The sequence below is a fragment of the Erinaceus europaeus genome, chromosome 8 (genome assembly GCF_950295315.1).
Source record: "Erinaceus europaeus chromosome 8, mEriEur2.1, whole genome shotgun sequence".
NCBI lineage: Eukaryota > Metazoa > Chordata > Mammalia > Eulipotyphla > Erinaceidae > Erinaceus > Erinaceus europaeus.
The window spans coordinates 59,673,925-59,695,662 of record NC_080169.1 but is presented as its reverse complement, the minus strand read 5'-3'; the positions used below and the strand labels follow the sequence as shown (position 1 = coordinate 59,695,662).

At 39.9% G+C, this 21,738-nt stretch overlaps 1 protein-coding gene across 2 annotated transcripts in view; it reads right to left on the bottom strand.

Moving 5' to 3' along the window:
- The window catches only part of SLC25A40 (solute carrier family 25 member 40), a 49,534-nt gene that overhangs the window by 11,121 nt on the left and 16,675 nt on the right, over window positions 1-21,738 (bottom strand). For both annotated transcript variants that reach the window (XM_060196275.1, XM_016192048.2), the window contains 4 exons: window positions 21,377-21,483; window positions 9,140-9,207; window positions 4,788-4,912; window positions 3,089-3,262 (listed from right to left, as the gene is read on the bottom strand). In XM_060196275.1, the coding sequence (XP_060052258.1) occupies window positions 3,089-3,262; window positions 4,788-4,912; window positions 9,140-9,207; window positions 21,377-21,454 (445 nt within the window). In that variant the 5' untranslated portion in view covers window positions 21,455-21,483. The remainder of the gene's footprint in view (window positions 1-3,088; window positions 3,263-4,787; window positions 4,913-9,139; window positions 9,208-21,376; window positions 21,484-21,738) is intronic.

Below are 21,738 nucleotides of genomic sequence, written 5' to 3'. Positions count from 1 at the left end.
AAGAAAAACCTGCAAACCTGCTTCACAACTTGTGATGTGCAGGCAGGGATCGAGGGCTAGATCCCAGGTCCTTGAGCATGGTAATGTGTATACTTAACTGGGTGGCCCCCAGGAAACATTATTTTTTTATTAGTAGTGACTTAATAATAGTTGACAAGATTGTGGGATAAGAGGGGTACAATTCCACACAACTCCCATCACCAGAGTTCTGTAACCCAAGGAAACATTTTTTTTTTTTTCTTTAAGAACAGTTTCTGCAGGAGTCGGGCGGTAGCATAGCGGGTTAAGTGCACATTGCGCAAAGTGCAAGGACCAGCTTAGGGATCCCGGTTCGAGCCTCAGCTCTCCACCTGCAGGGGAGTCGCTTCACTGGCGGTGAAGCAGGTCGTCAGGTGTCTATCTTTCTCTCCCCATCTCTGTCTTCCCCTCCTCTCTCCATTTATCTCTGTCCTATCTAACAATGATGACATCAACAATAATAACTACAACAACAATGAAAAACAAGGGCAACAAAAGGGAAAATAAATATAAAATTAGAAAAAAAAAAAGAGAAAAAGAACAGTTTCTGCAAACTGCCACTAAGATTTTGTCATTGGCTCCCTAGTTCTTGGTCTTGCGGCAAAAGACCATGCCAAGTTCAATTTCACCTTCTGTTTTCCCTTCCTCCCCCTTGTTTTTTAAGTTCCCCCTATAATTGCAGCAGATTCAAGAATCTAAAGGGCAGAAGAAAAGAGGGAGTTGGAAGTAGGGTGAGGGACACAGTGACCAATGGTGGAGGAAGGGGACAAGTTAGTAGAAGCTGTTGTATGCTGACACCTATCTTGGGAAGATATGAACATGTAAACCTGTGACAATAGCTTTGTATAACAATATTTTCCAATAAGAGCCCTATAAAACACTTTGTAAGAACTATGGTGTTTATCACTGTGATGGCAGAGTACAAAACTTTGATGATGGGTAGTGTAGAGCTGTAGCCTATAATCTTACAGTTTTGTAAACTACTATTAATCACAAATTAAAAAAAAAGACTTTGAAAAAAAAGAACACTTTAAGAAGATGCCAAAAGTTATGAATGCTATTCTATTTATAAATCGAAAAATAGATTATTCATTTATAGAAAAGCCCACTGTCCAAGTATAGATGAAAAGATACAAAAAGATGTCACATATTTACACAATGGATTACTACAGTTGTAAGAAAAGATGAGACCTCAGATCTTGCCTGCTGACACTACTACATGGATAGACCTGGTGGAAATCATGCTACATGAAGTGAGCCAGACAATGACAAAAAACTAATTATCTCATGCATATATATATATATATATATATATATATATATATATATATATATATATATATATATTTGCCTCCAGGATTATCACTGGGGCTCGGTGCTAGCACTACAAATCCACTGCTCCTGGTGGCCATTTTTCATTTTTGTTTTGGGTAGGACAGCGAGAAATTGAGATGGAGGGGGAGACAGGAAGAGAGGCAGAGAGACACCTGTAGACCTTCACCACTTGTGAAGCGACCCCCCTGCAGGTGGGGAGCTGGGGGCTTGAACTGGCATCCTTGTGCTTCCTACTATGTGCGTTTAACCAGATGTGTCACCACCAGTCCCCTATGGATTTCTTTTAAAGTAAAAGGAAAGACTAAAGTTAAATGAGAAAGAGAGAGAATGGGGGGAAGGGCACTGGGTCATGGCCCAGTGGGTTAAGCGCACATGACATAAAGTGCAAGGACCAGATCAAGGATCCTGGTTCAAGCCCCCGGCTCCCCACCTGCAGGGGGGTCACTTCACGGGCGGTGAAGCAGGTCTGCAGATGTCTTTCTCTCCCTTTCTGTCTCCCCCTCCTTTCTTGATTTCTCTCTGTCCTATTCAACAACAACGACAGCAACAATAATGTCCTATCCAACAACAACAATGATAAACAAAAAGGGCAACAAAAGAGAAAAATAGCCTCCTGGAGCAGTGGATTCATAGTGCAGGCACCAAGTCTCCATGATAACCCTGGAGGCAAAAAGAGAGAGAGACTTAGGCAGAATGGAGGTTAACCAAAAGGCATGGGGGTGAAGTGAGGGTGGTAGTTCAATGAACTGTAGGGGAAGGACATTAACACCTTGGGTTTACATGGTGTAGTAACATACAATTTCAAGAGAGGTGAAACTATACCTAAAACATGCAGAGTCTTGAAAATCAGCATTACCTCAATAAATGAAAAAAACTGAAATGCTCCAGAGATCACATGTTAAAGTTATTTTACAACATTTTGACAATGGTAATAAACTTAGTACTTTATTATTCTTTTTGTATAAAATACCATGTAGTAAATATAAAAATAATTTCTGTAGAAACCTTTTATTAATTATAGACCATACTATGTTTCTTTTTAAAATGTTTTTATTTATTTATTACTGGATGGAGACAGAGAAATTGAGAGGGGAGGGGAGATAAAGAGGGAGAGAGACAAAGAAACACTTGTAGACCTGCTTCACCACTTATGAAGCTTTCCCCTGCAGGTGAGGACCAGGGGTTTGAACCTGGGTCCTTGCATATTTTAATGTGAGTGCATAACCAGGTGTGTTACCACCTGGCCCCTTTAAAATACTCTTTTAAAATTTTTTTTAAATTATATTTTATTTATCTATTGGATTGACATGCAGAAATTGAGAGGAAGGAGACAGGGAGAAAGACAGAAAGGTACCCGCAGCGCTACTTCACCACTCATGAAGCTTTCCCCCTGCAGGTGGGGACCAGGGGCTTGAACGTGGGTCCTTGTGTACTGCAACATCTATTTCTCTCTCCCCTCTCAATTTCTCTCCATCCTATCAAATAAAATAAAGGGAAAAAAATAACAAAAACAAGGAACAAAGAAAACCAGAATGAGTCAGAAAAACTCAAAGTTCTACAAGTTTGTATGAACCAGAAGTCTGTGTTCAATAAACAAAGTTACTTACCTTTAATTTAGCATTTAAAATTTAGTTGATAAAAATTAGTAAAATAAAATTTAGTTGATTTAAGAGTACTATTTAAATAGAATAAAGTCACCTAAAATTTAGCAGTGAACTAGTAAGATAAGTCATACCTGAAAATGGCACATCTCTAAGAAGAGTAGGAGCCCAGCCCCTCCAAAGGGAAAGCCAACCATCTTCAGAGACTTTCTTAATGACAAACTGATGCAGCTCCTTATAAGAAAACTTCTTAGATTGCATCTTGGTTCTAATCAATTCTAGTGGGCTTATCACAGTTACTGCACCAACTAATACAAAAAAGCAAATAGGAAAAAATAAAAACAAAGACATTACCACACACGCCAATATTACTATGCCATGTACTGTATTATTTCAAACTTTCTTTAGTGTTTGCAAACCTTAAAATCAAGTATCTGTATGTAGATTTTTTTCCAACTCTTTCAAGGGTAGTTCAGGAATGTTACACATCAACTAGAAGTAATACAAAATCTCATTCACATAGTGTTCCAATAAACCTTTATTTTATTTTATATATTGGATAGACAGCCAGAAATTGAGAGGGAAGAGCTTGATAGAGAGGGAGAGAGACCGAAAGACACCTGCAGCACTGCTTCACCACTCGCAAAGCTTTCCCCATGCAGGTGGGGACCAGGGTCTCGGACCTGGGTCCTTGTGCATAATAACTTGTGCGCTCAACCAGGTGCACCATCACTCGGCCCTGTGTCCCAATAAACCTTATTCCAATTGTACAGAAAAATACAAAGTTCTTCTGCAGAGACAAAGTTCCTTCTGATTAAACTCTAGACCCAAATATCTATATGGAAAATGATTCAAGACTTGGGCAACAATATGACATATATATCTCCTAAAATTTAGGATCCAAAGTTTAAAATTTAAAATCTCTGTCTAAAAGTCAACAAAGACATCAATCATACCCAGTGAGTTCTAGAGTGCACATATTAACAAATAAGTACAAAACATCTTTCAATATGCAGTATTTTATTAGTTTTTTTTTTAAGGTTTCTATCTATGTATTTCATAAGAGGGCAAGGTCAGAGGACAACTCTGACATATGTGGGGCTGGGAATCCATCCCAGGACCCTTATTTATAGAAAGTCTGTACTGTGTCCACTGAACTCTGTATTTTTACAAATTCTTTAAGAATGTCAACATTTTATTTTATTTAACTTATTGATTACAGCATAGAGAGTTCATGAATGTATAATTCTACTGCTCCTGCTCACACACATACTACTATGCTTGAGGGTCTGGGTTTGAGCCCTGATGTCACAGGGAAGCACAAATGACGGCACCAGGGGACGCTCCACTGACAGTTGAATAGTGCTATGAAGCCTCGCCCTCTCAAGTAAAAGAACAAAACTATTGATGCAGGGGCAGTGGAACTGCACAAGCACAAGTTTCCTGTACCATCAAAATAAATTAAAAAAAACATAGGACAAATAAAAAGAAGGTAAGTTTATTATTTTTTTAATTTTTATTTTGCCTCCAGGATTATCTCTGGCCTTGGTACCTGCACTATTAATTCACTGTTTCTGGAGGCCATTTTTTTCCATTTGTGTTGCCCTTGTTGTTATTATTGTTATTGTTGTCATTGCTGTTGTTGTCAGATAGGACAGAGAGAAATTAAGAGAGGAGGGGGAAAACTGATAAGACACCTGCAGACCTGCTTCACCACTTGTGAAGCAACACCCTGCAGGTGGGGAGTGGGGGGGCTCAAACCAGGATCATCGCACCAGTCCCACACCATGTGCCCTTTACCTCCTGGCCCCCAAAGGAAATTTTATTACTTACATCTGGCCACAATTCCAGCAACAATTGGTACACGGCTTTCATTTTCTCCTAATTTAGATTTCAGAATAGCACTTAATTGATCATAGCATGTAAAATAAATAACTGTGGCAGGAATGGCCATCACTCTGTTGAAATAAGCAAGCAAAAAAGATTTGAACAGAATTACCAAATGCTTAAGTATATTCTTAATTTATTATTAAATATAAACTATAATCCTTATTGTTATTTTGGTTTTTTGTCATCTCTGGAGCTTCATCATTGTGCACTGACGTTTTTTTCAGACAGAGACAGAAACAAGAGTTCAAAGCTGGGTTATGCACTTGGTATGAGGCAACACACTATCCACATGAATGTTTGGCATGCCCATTTTCTTTAAATTGAAAACTACAACAAAGCAATCTGTGAAAGAAGGCTTTCTTTGACTTTTATTTTATTTATTTATATTTTTAATTTATTAGGGGATTGTCTTATAGTTGACAGTAAATACAATAGTTTGTACATGCATAAAATTTCTGTTTTCCACATAACAGTACAATCCCCACTAGGTCCTCTGTCATCCTTTTCTAGGACCTGTACTCTCCCCCAACCCACCCCAGATTCTTTTTTTTTAATATTTATTTTATTTATTTATTCCCTTTTTGTTGCCCTTGTTGTAGTTATTATTGTTGTTGTTGTTGGATAGGACCGAGAGAAATGGAGAGAGGAGGGGAAGACAGAGAGGAGGAGAGAAAGATAGACACCTGCAGACCTGCTTCACCGCCTGTGAAGCGACTCCCCTGCAGGTGGGGAGCCAGGGTTCGAACAGGGATCCTTATGCCGATCCTCGTGCTTTGCGCCACCTGCGCTTAACCCGCTGCGCTACAGCCCGACTCCCCTTAACAAAATTTCTTTAAGCTCCATCCAAGATGGGCTGAAAATGGTGAAACCACCATTTGTAATAGCTGAGTAGTAGGTACACACAAATGTTGTTGAATGGGTATGTTTGGTTCCTTAGGGTATATCCCCAGGAGAGGAATTGCAGGGTCATAGGGTAGGTCCATTTCTAGCCTTCTGAGAGTTCTCCAGACTGCTCTCCACAGTGGTTGGACCTACCTGCATTCCCACCAGCAGTATAGGAGGGTTCCTTTGTCCCTACAACCTCTCCAGCATTTGCTGCTGCTACCTTTTCTGACGTACGACATTCTCACAGGAGTGAGTGGTATCTCATTGTTGTCTTTATTTGCATTTCTCTGAAAATCAGAGACTTGGAGCATTTTTTCATGTGTTTCTCAGCCTTTTGGATCTCTTCTGTGGTGAATATTCTGTCCATGTCCTCCCCCCATTTTTGGATGAGGTTGTTTGTTGTCTTGTTGAGTTTGGTGAGCTCTTTATATATGTTGGTTATTAAACTCTTGTCTGATGTATGGCATGTAAAGATCTTCTTCCATTCTGTGAGGGGTCTCTTGGTTTGGGTGTGGTTTCTTTTGCTGTGAAGAAGCTTTTTAATTTGATGTAGTCCCATAGGTTTATACTTGCCTTAGTCTTCTTTGTAACTGGATTTGTTTCATTGAAGATGTCTTTAAAATGTATGCAGAAAAGAGTTCTGCCAATATTTTCCTCTACATATCTGATGGTTTGTGGTCTAACATCCAAGTCCTTGATCCACTTGGAATTTACTTTTGTATTTGGTGAAATAGAGTGGTTCAGTTTCATTCTTCTGCATGTTTCAACCTATTTTTCCAACATCATTTATTGAAGAGACTCTGCTTTCCCCATTTAATAGTCTGGGCATCTTTATCAAAGATTAGATGTCTAGGGTGGGGGTATAGCATAATGGTTATACAAAGAGACTTTCATGCCTGAGGTTCTCAAGTCCCAGATTCAATTCCCCACACCACAAGCCAGAGCTGAGCAGTGCACTGGTTAAAAAAAAAAAAAAATTACATGTGTATAGGTGTGGGGGCTTACTTCTGGGCTCTCAATTCTATTCTACTGGTCAGTGTGTCTATTCATATTCCAGTACCAAGCAGGTTTGATTACAATGGCCCTACAATACAATTTGAGATCTGGGAGTGTGATGCCTCCAATTCTGTTCTTTCTTCTCAAGATTGTTTTGGCAGTTCTAGATCTTTTCTGGTTCCAGATAAACATTTGTAGCATTTGTTCTATTCTCCTAAAAAATCTGTTTGGGATCTTGATGGGGATAGCATTAAATTTGTATATGGCTCTGGTTAGTATATTCATTTTGATGATGTTAATTCTTCCAAACCATGAACATGGAATATTTTGACTTTTAAAACAATTACTATTGGGGTCAAGAACTGGTTCGCCAGGTAAAGCACATACTTTATTCTATACAGGCCCTGGGTTGGAGTCTCTAGACACCATGTGGAAGCACAATGTCAATGAGAGGCCTCATGTGAAGTAGACCAGTGTGGTAGTGTGTTGTTTTTTGTTGTTGTTTGTTTTATTTTGTTTTCTCTTTTGGCTCTCTCTTCTGTTTTCCACCGTCTATTTAGAATAAAAGAATTCTATTGGGAGCAGTAAAAAAGAAAAGTGATACAGTTTTTAAGTGAGTGAGTACCACGGGATGTAAAATACAAATCTTCCTTCCAGGAGTTTGTATTCCAGTTTCGAAGATAAGTTAGAGAGTAACTGTTTAGCTCAGAAATAGGAAAGGGCAACAGAAGACATTGCTCTATTCTTATCTCCTAGATGTTTTCTGCCAATTACATTTATTATAACATGAAAATAATGAAAACAGAAAAGCAATCATGAAATATTTTGGAATATAGGTCTTGCATTATATCTAATTATAATTAATTATTCCTGAATTAAACTGTAATTAGTGCCAATTCTAACATTAGAATGATATTCTATCAAATTAAAAGGGGATTATTAAAAAAACTATACACAAAGTTTTAGGTATTGTCATGCATACAAATACAATAAGATGCCTATCTATATTTATAGCACTAGCTAAACAGCACATAAGATCATACTCTGAAACGCATAACAATCCACATTGAAATTTGTTGGTGACAGTTTAGGAATAGGACTCACTGCAAGTCTTGTATCCACTATTAACTTTATAAACTTAAAACACTTTAAAATATACATGGGGAAGATAGCATGCAAAAAGACTTTCATGCCTGAGGCTTCAAAGCTTCAGGCTCAATCCCCAGCACCACCATAAGCCAAGGCAGAACAGTGCTGTGGTCTCTCTCTGTATCTTTTTCTCTCATTAAAATAAGACAAAATATATTTTAAAAATAAAAAGGCAGTGGTACGGGAGGTGGCACAGTGGATAAAGCATTGGACTCTCAAGCAGGAGGTCCTGAGTTCAAACCCCGGCAGCACATGTACCAGAGTGATGTCTGGTTCTTTCTCTCCTCCTTTCTTTCTTATTAATAAATAAAATATTTAAAAATAAATAAATAAAAATAAAAAGGCAAAGAAAGGCAAGGCATTAGCTAGAATTCTTATTTTAAGCCCTCCGAGTTCATCATATTAATTCATACAACTGCTATTTAAAAAATTTAAATTATCTGGAGTAAGGAAAGTATACAGCAAAGAAAGTATATAGTACAAGTATATAACAACCTTATTTTAGTAATGTCAAGTTAAAACCAAATTATTAATTTATTAATATGAAAAAGCCGTATGATTATACAACAAATGCTTATACCAAGTTCAAATTTTCTATATCTTCAGAAGGTCAAACATACATGCCTGATCTTTATACAACTTGAAGGGAGATAATGCTTGACATGTAGTATATTTTTTTTGGGGGGGGCTGTGTGTTTGTTATGTCTATAGCACTAAACACAATTTTGTCTAGGTTGATCTGTGCAAATGATGGTATTTTTGAAAGCATTTTCTTCCCACTTAAGAGTCTCACTTTTTGGTAATCACTGCTAGTCATGAAGACTGGATGTGCCTAAATGTGATCAACACCCCAAAAAGGGCTCTAGACTCTGAAATTCATGTGCTTTTAAAGACAGAAACACTTTGCACATGCCACTGAAGTTCAATACTGGAAAAATTAGTGCATTCTGTGGGATGTTACAAGGGAGAACTCTGGAAGTCTGCTAAGTCTGGTTAACTCTATCATTTCTTTTTCCCTTACAGATTCTGCTTCACATAATTTTTACTGTACTAAACCATAATGCATTTTTAGTAAGGCTTGTGAGTCTTTATAGCAGATCATGTGTGAATAGCTGTAAGACTCACACAACATTAGAGAAAATTTTAAAGTTCTAATACTAAAATATATATGGTTTTCTCCAGCTGTGCTGATAATATAGCAACCCCCCCAAAAAAAAATAACTCCAATAACTATTTATTAAGAAAAACATTAGGTTTCAACTTACAAGGTAGGGGGAAGACCACTCCACAATGATGAAATACCCTCATTTCGAATGATTTTCAAAAAGGCATCCTAAAATTACAATAGAATAAAATTAGTCAAAGTACATCTCTGAATCTGATACACAAAATATTTATAGTGGTAATTGACTGAAAATTTAATTCTTTCAATAATTTTATTTATGACTGTGACCTACTCTCAACTTATACACAGCCCTTCTTTTCTAAGAATAATTTTCCTCAACTTGCAAACTAAAGCAATGCATTTCTGTCTGATACCTTCAACCTTACAGAATAAAGTCTGTACTACTATGTTTTGGATCATTCCCTAGAGGGCTTACAAGGCAAGTTTTTCAAAGATCATTATAAAAAGGCAGTAATCACTGAGAACTGTTTAGATTAACTCACCAATTTGAAATCTTAGAAAATATTATTTAAATCTATTATTTGAAATCTCTAGTTAGGAATCAAAGGAAGACAAAAGCTTGAGTCTGTTGGCAAAAGACAAAGTACAATAAGGGCAATTTGCAAGTTGTTAGCTTTTTGCTTTGTACAAGTGGCAAAGAAAAGCACATTTATTGATGGGGGTGACACATTTCTGACTGGTAGAATAACCAGATTGTTGGAGGAAAGCTCTGGAAAAGAAGCGCCAATGGGGGCATGTGCCACACTATCTGCATTTAAAACCAGTCATAAAATTTGATTCACCAATTGTCTATGCAATCTCAGAGGAAAAGTGTCCTGGGCATAGGGTAAGGAGAAATGTAGTTGAAAGTGAAAAGAAAATTTCAGCTTCAGTCTACTATAGGGAAGCCCAAGCTTGAAATCTGTGTCCAGTCAAAGTTAATTGCTTTCTAGAATAAAACTGATTCTCTAAAAGAATATAAAAGAACCCAGAGTCTTTATAATGCATCAATCATAATGTCCGCTATCCAATAAAATTCAGATATAAAAAGAAACAAGAAAATGTACTCACACTGAAAGATAAAGTTGCCATACTACCAAAACTGAGATGATTCAAATGATGCAATTAGCAGAAGACTAAAACAGTGACTACAAATAAGGCCAAGAACTTAACCAAATGAAAATTCTATACCTAATATGAAAATTTCATGAAGTGGACTTCCCAGCAAAATACAGATCATAAAACAGAATCATTAGACCTAAAGAAACACTCAGTTGAAAAAAGAAAGAGAAAAGAAAGAATGAGGAAAAGTGAGCAGGATAAGAAACCTGAGGGGCAATGTCAAATGGTACATCATAATTTATTTAGGGTCACAGAGGAAAGAAGAACGTAGTTTGGTATAACTTGAAGAAAAGATCATGGGGCTGGGTGGTGGCGCACCTGGTTGAATGCACATGTTACAGTGCTCAAGGACCCAGGGTTGAGTCCCCAGTCCCTACTGTAAAACATTAATCCCCTAACAAAGAAATTAAAAATATATATATATTTAGTAATCTAATAAGTAAAGTATTTCTTGAAAATTATAAACTAGTCTATCAAATTACTGAACGCAAGGAAGGGGCTGAAGAAACCTTCAAATGAAAACCAGTCAGTAAAAACTTGGGAGGTGGGGCCAGGTGGTGGTATACCCCGTTGAGCCCATACACATTTCAGTGCACAAGGTTCCCCACATCTAATTCAAAAGTGTGATAAGAAGACTGTTCAGAGAAAAAAAAAATCAGAGGTCTTTTGTTTGTTTGCTTGTTTGAATGCCACCAGGGTTATCTGTGGGGCTTGGTGCATGCTCTACAAACTAAACACTCCTGGTGGTCAGATTTTCTTTTCTTTTTTTCTATTTTATTGGAAAAGGACAGAGAAATTGAGAGGTGATATAGAGAGGGAGAAAGATGTCACCTGGTGTCCTAATCAGAGAATCCTTGGTTTCCCCTATAGGTGATATAGGCATCAACCTCTAATAAATCCCTCTCTCTACCACCACAGTTCACTTCTTTTTTTTAAAAAAAATGTTTTTATTTATTTATTCCCTTTTGTTGCCCTTGTTGTTTTATTGTTGTAGTTACTATTGTTGTTGTTATTGTTGTTGTTGATGTCATTGTTGTTGGATAGGACAAAGAGAAATGGAGAGAGGAGGGGAAGACAGAGAGGGGGAGAGAAAGACAGACACCTGCAGATCTGCTTCACCGCCTGTGAAGCGACTCCCCTGCAGGTGGGGAGCCGGGGGCTTGAACCGGGATCCTTATGCCGGTCCTTGCACTTAGCACCACCTGCACTTTACCAGCTGAGCTACCGCCCAACTCCCCAAAGTTCACTTCTATTAGGAATGTCATCAGCCCTTTACTCTCACTATAAAACTAGTAACTCACTCTCTAAAGGGAGGCTGGGTCATCCTGCACTGCCACTTGAGGAAGACTGGTCCTGAGACCAGTATAGCCTTGAATGTTCTCAGCTGTGACCAGGGACTGGTTGTCATATGACAGAGACTCAGAGGCTATACAGCCTAAATATGGATATGGGCCCTGGGTCAGACTGACATGGTAAACAGTTAAGTGTATTTATATATTTTCTTCAAAGTGGGAGCTACTATAATGCTCAAGCAAAAATTACTAAAGTTATGGGCCCCTAGGAACATACCTAAAATAGACTTCTTAGCTTCTTCCCACCCTAAAATCCCTACTTTTTATCTATTCTAACTTTTTGGTTCCTGTTTTTTGTTTGGTTTTTTTTTTGGCCTCCGGGGTTACTGCTGGGGCTTGGTGCCTGCACTATGAATCCACTGCTCAAAAAGGCTGTTTTTTCCCTTTTTGTTTACTGTTATTATTATTCTTGTTGTCATTGCTGTCATTGTTGCTGGATAAGACAGAGAAATGGAAAGAAGAGGGGAAGATAGAGGGGGGAGAGAAAGATAAGACACCTATAGACCTGCTTCACCATTTGTGAAGCAACCCCCCTGCAGGTGGGGAGCTGGGGGCTCGAACTGGGATCCTTATGCCAGTCCTTGTACTTTGTGCCATGTGCATTTAACCCACTGTGCTACCACCCGGCTCCCTTGGTTCCTGTTTATTAAACATTTTTGTCCTGCTTGATGTATTACTAGCTTTCAGCCACAAGTTGCAGATGCAATAACAGAAGCCAAAACTCCCACCTTCTGCACCTCCAAAAGAATTTTGGTCTATACTAAGAGTAGTAAAAAATAGAGGAAGATGACCATAGGGCTCTGAACCCCAATTCCACCAGGACCCAAGCATTTGTCACCTGGAATCTTGTTTTTATATCATCACTGAAAGGGAGAAGAATCTAAAAAATACCAGAGGGAGTCAGGTACTGTTTTTCTTACCTGAAAGAGAAGAGGAAAAAAAGGATACTCAGAAGTAGGTATAGGGATGACTTAGAAAGGAAGTGAAGGCAGGACTATAGTAAAAATGGGCAAGTGCCGGGCTAGCATGGGGGTGCCTCTTCTTGGGCGCGTACTCTCTGGGTTGAAGAGAATGACCGGAGCCAGCCTGGGCTGCTACTCACTCAGCAACGCAAGGGAGATGACTCAGGAACTCGTGGCAGTGAGACAATTCGATTCTTTATTGATCAGAGAGCCAAGGCTTTTAAAGGGCAGACCCGTAAGTGGCAAGTCAAAAATGGAAATGGCTAGGAAAGGGGTGGAGAAAGGCAAAAGAGGCTGGAAAGGTAGCAACTGCCAGGCTAGCTTCTCGGGCAGGAGAGAGACTACCGGGAACTCATGGCTGAGCAGGAACGCAATCCAACGTTTATTGATCAGAAAAGAATCTGCATTTATAAATTCCAGGAAGGAAGTGGCAGGGTGGGAAAAAATGAAGCGACTAGGAGGGGGGGCAGAGTGGAAAAAGAGTGTGAACCAGTGGGGATTAAACCAATGCCCTGCAGGCAGGCCGGGTCTCAGACAAAACAATGATTATGTAAATAGACCACAACATCAAGCAATGCAGCAGACCTTGGTGTAATGAACAACATCTACCCCTTTCTTTTTAACTAATGGCCATAATATCAGGAATGTGGGGCACTTAGTGAGGCAGGGAGACTGGTAGGAGGCACACCTTTGGGGTACTACTGTTTCTTCTTGCTCAACCTCTCGGTAGAGAGAGAGAGAGAGAGAGACTAACAGGATTGACACACCCCTTAGGTTCAAGCCCTTCCAAGCTCAACCATATCCTAACAATTTCCCAACATCTCCCTCTTTCTAAATGGCCATATTTAAATGGGTGAATGTCTGTAAAAGACTCAATTTCTGTCAGGCGAATAGCAGTGTAGTGGTGAACAGAAACCTATATCATGCAGGTGTTTTCAAAAGAACTGGAACAAGACAGGGACAAGTAGGAGAGCAGCAAGAACCACTGTAATGCCAAGGGGAGGTCTGAGGGGTGTTTCCTGCCTCAAAGGGCAGGGCCTAACAGGCGAAAGGGCGTTTCCTACCTCTGGGGACAGGGCCTGCAGGCGAGGGGCCATGGCCTATAGAGTCCCAAGACAGCAACCTGCAAAGTCCATGGACTGCTGCTGTCAGTCTTTGAGAAACCCAGCAGCATAAAGGGAAGCTGCTGTAAAGTTGTGTAAAGTGTCCCAAGAGGTGTACCAGTCAGTCCAATAGAAGTGTCAGTTCAATGTCAACAATCAGGAGAAGAAATGCCAGGGGATGAAATGCTGCACGTCTATCCTGATGGTCAGCCACCAGAATTCTGCTTTTCTGTAGAGAGTGAGCTTTGGAACTGCCAAAAGATGACAGGCGAAGCAGAAGCAAGAAGGGCAGAAAGTTCTGTCCTTTGGAGTCTGTGAATCAGTTTCTTCAGGTCGTGCCAGGTCACACCACTGGTTTCGGGGGGTGCATTGTAGTCATGCCATCTTGTGGGCAATGTCAGAGGACAGGGGTCCAAATGGATTTCCGGGGATTCTATATGAGCAGATGTTTTTTCATGTGAAGACTTGACAGCTGTAATTGACTTACTTGTGAAACAAAACTTGTAACAAGTTATAAGTTTACTATAATTTATAACTCGACTATTATAATTGGTTTAAGTACTTTATAATTTTGGAAGTCCTTTATAGTATGGTTTTAAGGTCGTTTAAACAGTTTAAGCTCAATGAACAAATGTGGAAAGGTAAACAGAAGAACCATGGATAGAAGCCTCCAGCATGAGAATCATTAGCATAACCATTGTGCTATCTACCTGCCCATACTCATATAGTTTTCAGGATTAAACGTTTCACATTTATACCAAGATGTAAAAAAAAAAAAAAAAAAAAAATCAAAAGAAAAAAAAAAAGATTTTTTTGGGCTGTTTCTGGACATCTCCAGAAATCATGGCTGTGTCCAGCATTTTTTTTTATAAAGTCAATTAAGTTTCCGAATTATCAGAGCAAAAATGGGTTGTACAAAAATTCAGTCATTCAAATCACTCTCTTACAAAACACAACTGAAAGCAGACAGCAAACAAGATATTCAAAGAGAGTGAGGGGGGGAGAGAAGCGGTAGGGAGTGTTTTTTTTTTTCTTTTTTTTTTGGCACCTTGAACCAGATTATTTAGATTCTGCTATGTCGCATTATAAGTTCCCGGAGGGCGTCCTAGTCCAAAAAGCACATCAAAATTGCAGCTAGGATGGTTTTCACTGTTCCTGTGGAATTGCTGCAGGCACCCATCCCAAAAAATGTCTTCCCATAGAAGAAAGAATTGAGGGGGTCGGGTGGTAGCGCAGTGGGTTAAGCGCATGTGGCGCAAAGCGCAGGGACCGGTGTAAGGATCCCGGTTCGAGCCCCCGGCTCCCCACCTGCAGGGGAGTCGCTTCACAGGCGGTGAAGCAGGTCTGCAGGTGTCTCTCTTTCTCTCCCCTTCTCTGTCTTCCCCTCCTCTCTCCATTTCTCTATCCTATCCAACAACGAATTGCGTCAACAAGGGCAATAATAATAACCACAACGAAGCTACAACAAGGGCAACAAAAGGGGGGAAAAATGGCGTCCAGGAGCGGTGGATTCATGGTGCAGGCACTGAGCCCAGCAATAACCCTGGAGAAGGAAAAAATAAAAAAAAAAAGAAGAAAGAATTGAATCAGGAGGGTAGAACTAACCATGTGTCTCCATTCTTGGGGACTGCCAAGGTACTGAAGAAGACTGCAAATTAGAGTCGTCCTTCTCTGCAGGAAACAGGAGAGGGAGTCCAGAAAGTCCCAGGGGAAATCTCCACGCATCTCCCAAGCTCTATGATCATGGTCATGAAGAACCAAGGTGTGGCCCAGAGCAAAATGTTCTAGAGACAGAGAAACTGTCTCATGAAAAAAGAATAGAGGATTAAGGAAACCTCTTCATAAGTTAGGAAGGTAGCCCATGATGGACGGGTAGCCAAGAAGCATATACTTATCTGGGAGATGGGCGGGTTAGGTACCTGTTCAGGTGCCAATATGCCAGGCTAGATTTGTGGGCGGGAGAGAGATGACTGGGAACTGATGGCTAAGCGGGAACACAATCCAATGTTTATTGATCAGAAAAGAATCTGCATTTATAATTTCCAGGAAGGAAGTGGCAGGGTGGAAAAAAAGAAGTGAATAGGAGACAGGGCAGAGTGGAAAAAGAGCGCAAACCAGTGGGGATTAAACCAATGCCCTGCAGGCAGAGCAGGTCTCAGACAAAACAATGATTATGTAAATAGGCCACACATCAAGCAATGCAGCAGACTTGGCGCAATGAACAACAAGGAACTTCCTTAGCAACTTTTGAGAGTATTTTAACTGGTAGGATTAATAATACCCTACAGGCAGGGAGGGTCTTGAGGGTAGAAAGAAGACAGATCAAAGAAATTGAATGCGTGGGGATATTTCAGGCAAAAGTGATTATGTAGATAATAAGTCTGATAAGACAGGAGGATGGATGTCCCCTCAAGTCAAGCCCTGCCAAGCTCAACCACATCCTCACAATTTTCCGACATCTCCACCTTTCTTTTTATCTAATGGCCATAGTATCAGGAATGAAGGGTGCTTTGTGAGACAGGGAGTCTGATAAGATGGGGCAAAACTTTGGGGTTACTCCTGTCCCTCCTTGCTCAACCTCTCAGTAGAGAGAGAGAGACTGACAGGATAGACGCACTCCTCAGGTCAAGCCCTGCCAGGCTCTACCACATCCTCACAATTTCCTGACAGGCAAGATATATAGATATAGATAATTATAAAGTCAACCCATATCTGTAATCTTGGGAGAACTATTGCAGTTTCCAGTTAAGGGGATTGAAACAGAACTCTGGTGGTGGAAATGGGGTGGAATTATACCGCTATTATCTTATTATTTTGTAGATCAATATTAAATCATTAAAAAAGATAAATAAATAATGAGAGGGAGAAAGAGAGAGAGACCTGAAGACCTGCTTCACTACTTGTGAAACTTCTCCCTGCAAATGGTGAGAATCCAGGTCCTTCTGAATGGTAATAATGTGCAACTCGGCCAGGTGTGCAACTCCTCAATCCCCAAGAGGTTTTTTTTTAAAACACTTATTTTCACACAAAGACCTGATACTAAAAGTATCTAGCAGTTTCATACAAAATAAAAACTGACATAAATGATAAAAGAACTATAATACAGAGATGTTATTAAGTAATAACTATTTTTTAAAAAAACCTGATACATGCAACAACTTAATTATTTAAGTGAAAGATGTCTACACTAAAATGCCATATACATTATGATTCCATTTACAGAACATTTTTGTGCTATTGAAATATAACCTTGTAAATCATTATTCAATGAAGAACAGATTATTGGTTGCCAGCAGTTAAAAATGTGAGTGAGGACATGACCCAGAGCACAATGCCTACAGAAATGAACTGGTCAGCATGGGTTCCACCTCTGATATTGCATATGTGTCAGAGTGATGCTCTAGTTATCTCTCTCTCTTCTCTGTCTTTCATTAATAAATAGACAAGTCAAAAATAACAAAATTGAGAGAAGAAGATGGAAATTTTTACAAAAGAAGGTCCTTGGGGTGATCAAAGTATTCTGTATCTTCACTGTAGCAATGTCAATATCCTGATTGTGCTACATTATTACTGGAGGGAACTAGAAAAGGGGTACATAACTTGTCTATTATTTTTCTTAAAATTGCAATGACCTCAAATGTTTTTCTAAAATAATGAAATCTATTCCTTTTTCTTTCATATATAAAAGCATGAACAGACAAGAAAGGTATAAAAGAATAAAAGATAAAGACTTTGTAAAAATCTTTTTATTTTATTTATCAGAGACAGAGAGAAATTAAGAGGGGACGGTGAGATAGAGAGGAAAAGAGACAGAGAGACAACTCCAGCCTTGCTTCACCACTCATGAAGCTTTTCCCCCTGCAGATGGGGACCAGAGGCTTGAACCTTGTGCACTATAATGTGTGCATTAAAGAGGTGTGTCACTGCCTGGCCCCTAAGAAGTATTTCTTTTTACAGGCTTCAACATCTGTATTTTTTTTTAATTGTTTTATTCAAACAGTTTTTCCCCTCCATGTTTGGTAAATAAGATCCAAATCCTCTGATACGGGACCTGGGAGGGTAGCACAGAGGGTTGAGCACACGTGGCTCAAAGCGCAGGGGCCAGCGTAAGGACCCCAGTTCGAGCACCCAGCTTCCCACCTGTATGAGGCCTCTTCACAGGCGGTGAAGCAGATCTGCAGGTGTCTATCTTTCTCTCCACTTCTCTGTTGTCCCTTCCTTTCTTGATTTCTCTCTGTCCTATCCAACAACAACAGTTATGACAACAATAACAACTACAACAAGCGCAACAAGGGCAACAAATATGGGAAAAATAGCCTCGTGCTGGGGCACCGAGCCCCAGCAATAACCCTGGAGGCAAAAAAAAAAAAATCCTCTGATACTTGCCGACATCTACCTTTTAACACAGGATAAGTGTTTTAGCCCTCTTGCAATAAATGATAAACAAATTGAAAGGTCATTCGCTCCCTATGACAACCTTTATTAGAATCATCAAACAAGTAAATACAGTAAAACTCAACTTTAACTTAGACTCCACTAAAATTCTACGTGTATTTCCTCCCCAACTTGAGGCCAGAGCACATAAACCCAATATCAGTTTGGATACAACACATGACACTCAACACTAATAGCAGAGAGAAGGTCTAAGCTTGTCAGGTAAAGAAGGGACTACAAAAAGCTTAATGATGTTCTTTTTGGCCAATAGCAGACCATCCCATCATCTGGGGCCCTAGTCAGGGAATCCTTGGGTTCCCACATAGATATAATGGGAATAGATCTCTAATAGATCCCTATCTCCACCATCACTTGTCATTTCTATCAGGAACATCATCATCGGCCCATTTATGAGACTCTCCAGGATCTTGCGCTCACTGTGAGCAAGACTGCCCTACTCTAGCAAGACTGCCCTACTCTCCAAAGGGAAGCTGGGTCAGCCTACTCTGCCACTTGAAGAAGTGTCCTGAGTACAGCATAAAATGTTCCTATCTGTGACCAGGGACTCAGAGCTTAGTCTGACAGGGATTCAGAGATTATACATGCTCTTGTGCTGGATATGAACAGATGTGGGCTCCAGGCCAGATCAATGTGATAAGCAATTAATTGTACTTATATCTTCAAGTTGGGAGCTACTCTCTGCCCTAATGCAATTTTCTAGTTCTCTTCTCAACTCTGACACCATTTTCCCAGGCAATATTATTAGTCCACCTCTATATTAGCTATCAAGTTCAAACAAAAATTACTAAAGACATGGGCCTCTAGGAACATACCTAAAATAAACTTCCTTGCTTCTTTCCACCTTAAAATCCCTATTCTCATCTGCTCTATTCCTACCCTTTGTTTCCTGTTAATGAAAATGATTGCCATGATTTATATCTTACTCCCTTTCAGTCACCACAATGCTAGTATGACTCTATCCTGAATGTCACCTCTCCAGAGCTCTCACTCACTAGAGAAAAGATAGATAGGCTGGGGCTGTGGGGGTGGGGGTGGAGGGCAAGCGGTGGCATACCTGGTTAAGCACACATATTGTAATGCACAAGGACCTGGGTTCAAGTCCCTGGTCCCCACCTGCAGGGGGCAAGTTTCATGAGTGGTGAAGTAGAGCTACAGGTGTCTCTCTATCTCCTCTCAATTTCTCTCTGTCTCTATCCAATAATAAATAAAATTAAAAAAAAAAAAGAAACAGGCTGGGGATATGGATCCATGTCCAGAGGAGAAGCAATTATAGAAGTCAGACCTTCCACCTTCTGCACCACAGAGTTTTGGTACATACTCTCAGAATGGGAGAAATGTTAGGGAAAGATGACTAGAGGGCTCTAAACCCTAATTCTATCATGACTCTAAAAGAAAAGAAAAAAAGGAAGGGTAGGTGTCGTTTTCGATGGGTTATGTTGTTTTCACCGGGCTAGCTTCACGGGCAGGTAACAGACGACCAGGGACTCATGGCTGGGTTGTACGCAGTATCTCTTTATTCATGCAGGACGCAGCACAATCTAAGCTGAGCTAAGCTAAACTAAAGGTAAAGTACTCTAAAACTCACAATGCTGTCTTTATATATACTTCCCAAGTAGGGTGGAAACAGGATGTGACATAGAGAGGGTGGAGAGAAAAGTGACTGGTGAAAATCAGGGTGTGACAAAGAAGGGATCAGGGTGTGACAAGGAGGGGGTGGAGCAGGCGAGAATCCTATCACTGAACCACAAATGCCCTGGAGGGAGGTGGAACTTGTTAACAGTGGTTATGTAAATAGAATAGTGTTAAGCAGGGGGGATTTAAACCAAATGAAACAGAAGGGGTCTCATGCATACCAACAGGTAGGGAGTCAGGCAGTGGCACAGAGGGTTAAGTGCACGTGGCACAAAGTGCATGGACTGTTGGAAGGATTCCGGTTCAAGCACCGGCTCCTGTAGGGGGAATCGCTTCACAGGCGGTGACGCAGGTCTGCAGGTGTCTTTCTCTCCCCCTCTGTCTTCCCCTCCTCTCTCCATTTCTCTCTGTCCTATCCAACAACGACATCAGTAACAACAACAATAAGAACTACAACAATAAAACAACAAGGGGAATAAAAGGGAATAAATAGATATTAAAAAAAAAGAAATAAAGAAAAAAAGGAAGGGCACCCAGAAGTAGTAAGAGGTGTAGTTGTGACTTAGAAAGGAAGATAAGGCAGGACCACAGTAAAAATGGGAAAATAAGGGAGTCAGGCAGTAGCGCATCGGGTTAAGTGCACATGGTGCAAAGTGCAAGGACCAGCGTAAGGATTCTGGTTTGAGACCCTGGCTCCCCACCTGCAGGGCAGTAGTTTCACAAGCAGTGAAGCAGGTGTCTATCTTTTTCTCTCTCTCTGTCTTCCCCTCCTCTCTCCATTTCTATCTTTCCTATACAACAACAAAAACAATAATTACAACAATTAAAAAAAAGACAACAAAAGGGAATAAATTTAATTTTTTTAAATAGGCAAATAAATAAATAAATTAAATAAATGCAGGAGTCGGGCGGTAGCACGGCGGGTTAAGCGCACATGGCGTGAAGCTCAAGGACCAGAGTAAGGATCCTGGTTCAAGCCCCTGGATCCCCACCTGCAGGGGAGTCGTTTCACAGGTGGTGAAGCAGGTCTGCAGGTGTCTATCTTTCTCTCCCCTCTAGCCCCCGTCTTCCTCTCCTCTATTTCTCTCTGTCCTATCTAACAACGACATCAATAACAACAACAATAATAACTACAACAATAAAACAACAAGGACAGGAAGTCAGGCGGTAGTGCAGTGGGTTAAGGACATGTGGCACAAAGTGCAAGGACTGGAGTAAGGAACCCGGTTCCAGCCCCCAACCCCCCACCTGTAGAGGAGCCGCTTTACAGGCATTGAAGCAGGTCTATAGGTGTCTTTCTCCCCCGCCCCCCGTATTCCCCTCCTCTCTCCATTTCTCTCCGTCTGATCTAACAATGATCTATAATAACTACAACAACAGTAAAAAAGGGCAACAAAAGGGAAAATAAATTTAAAAATTTAAAAAAAAGGGCAACAAAAGGGAATGAATAAATAAATATTTAAAAAAGAAATGTATGTATATATATTTATAGAAATAATAGTCCTTCTATATCTGTGATCTTGGCAGAACTACTACAGTTTCCAATGGAGGGAATGTGGATGTGGAATTCTGATGGTGGGAAAGGTGTGGAATTAGACCCTTGTTGTCTTACAACTTTGTAAATCAATATTAAATCTCTAATAAAAAAGTCATTCACATATGACAAAATATATGAGCATTTACAATATTTATAATAATATAATTTACTTACCAATGTTCCATGGAAATGCCCTGGCTTCTTATACCATGCTTTGTTACCTTCCGCTTCACAGACACATATATGATCCATAAGTCCATTACTATAAACAAAACACTTTCCTAACAAAGAAGAGGCCAACCATCAGCAGTTACTTGGCACAACTAGAAGAGATATAACCTGTCTTTATCTTTTAAGATGAAACACACATTAATTTGATTCACTTAATCATGCAACACTGAACTCTTATCTTCTCAGTTTGATTACATGTAAATTTACAAGTCATATGCCTCTATTTGCTTCTAAGGATTTCTCTAATGTATAGGAATTTACCTTAGTAATTAAGCTTTTCCTAAACTCTAATCTTTCATTCATCT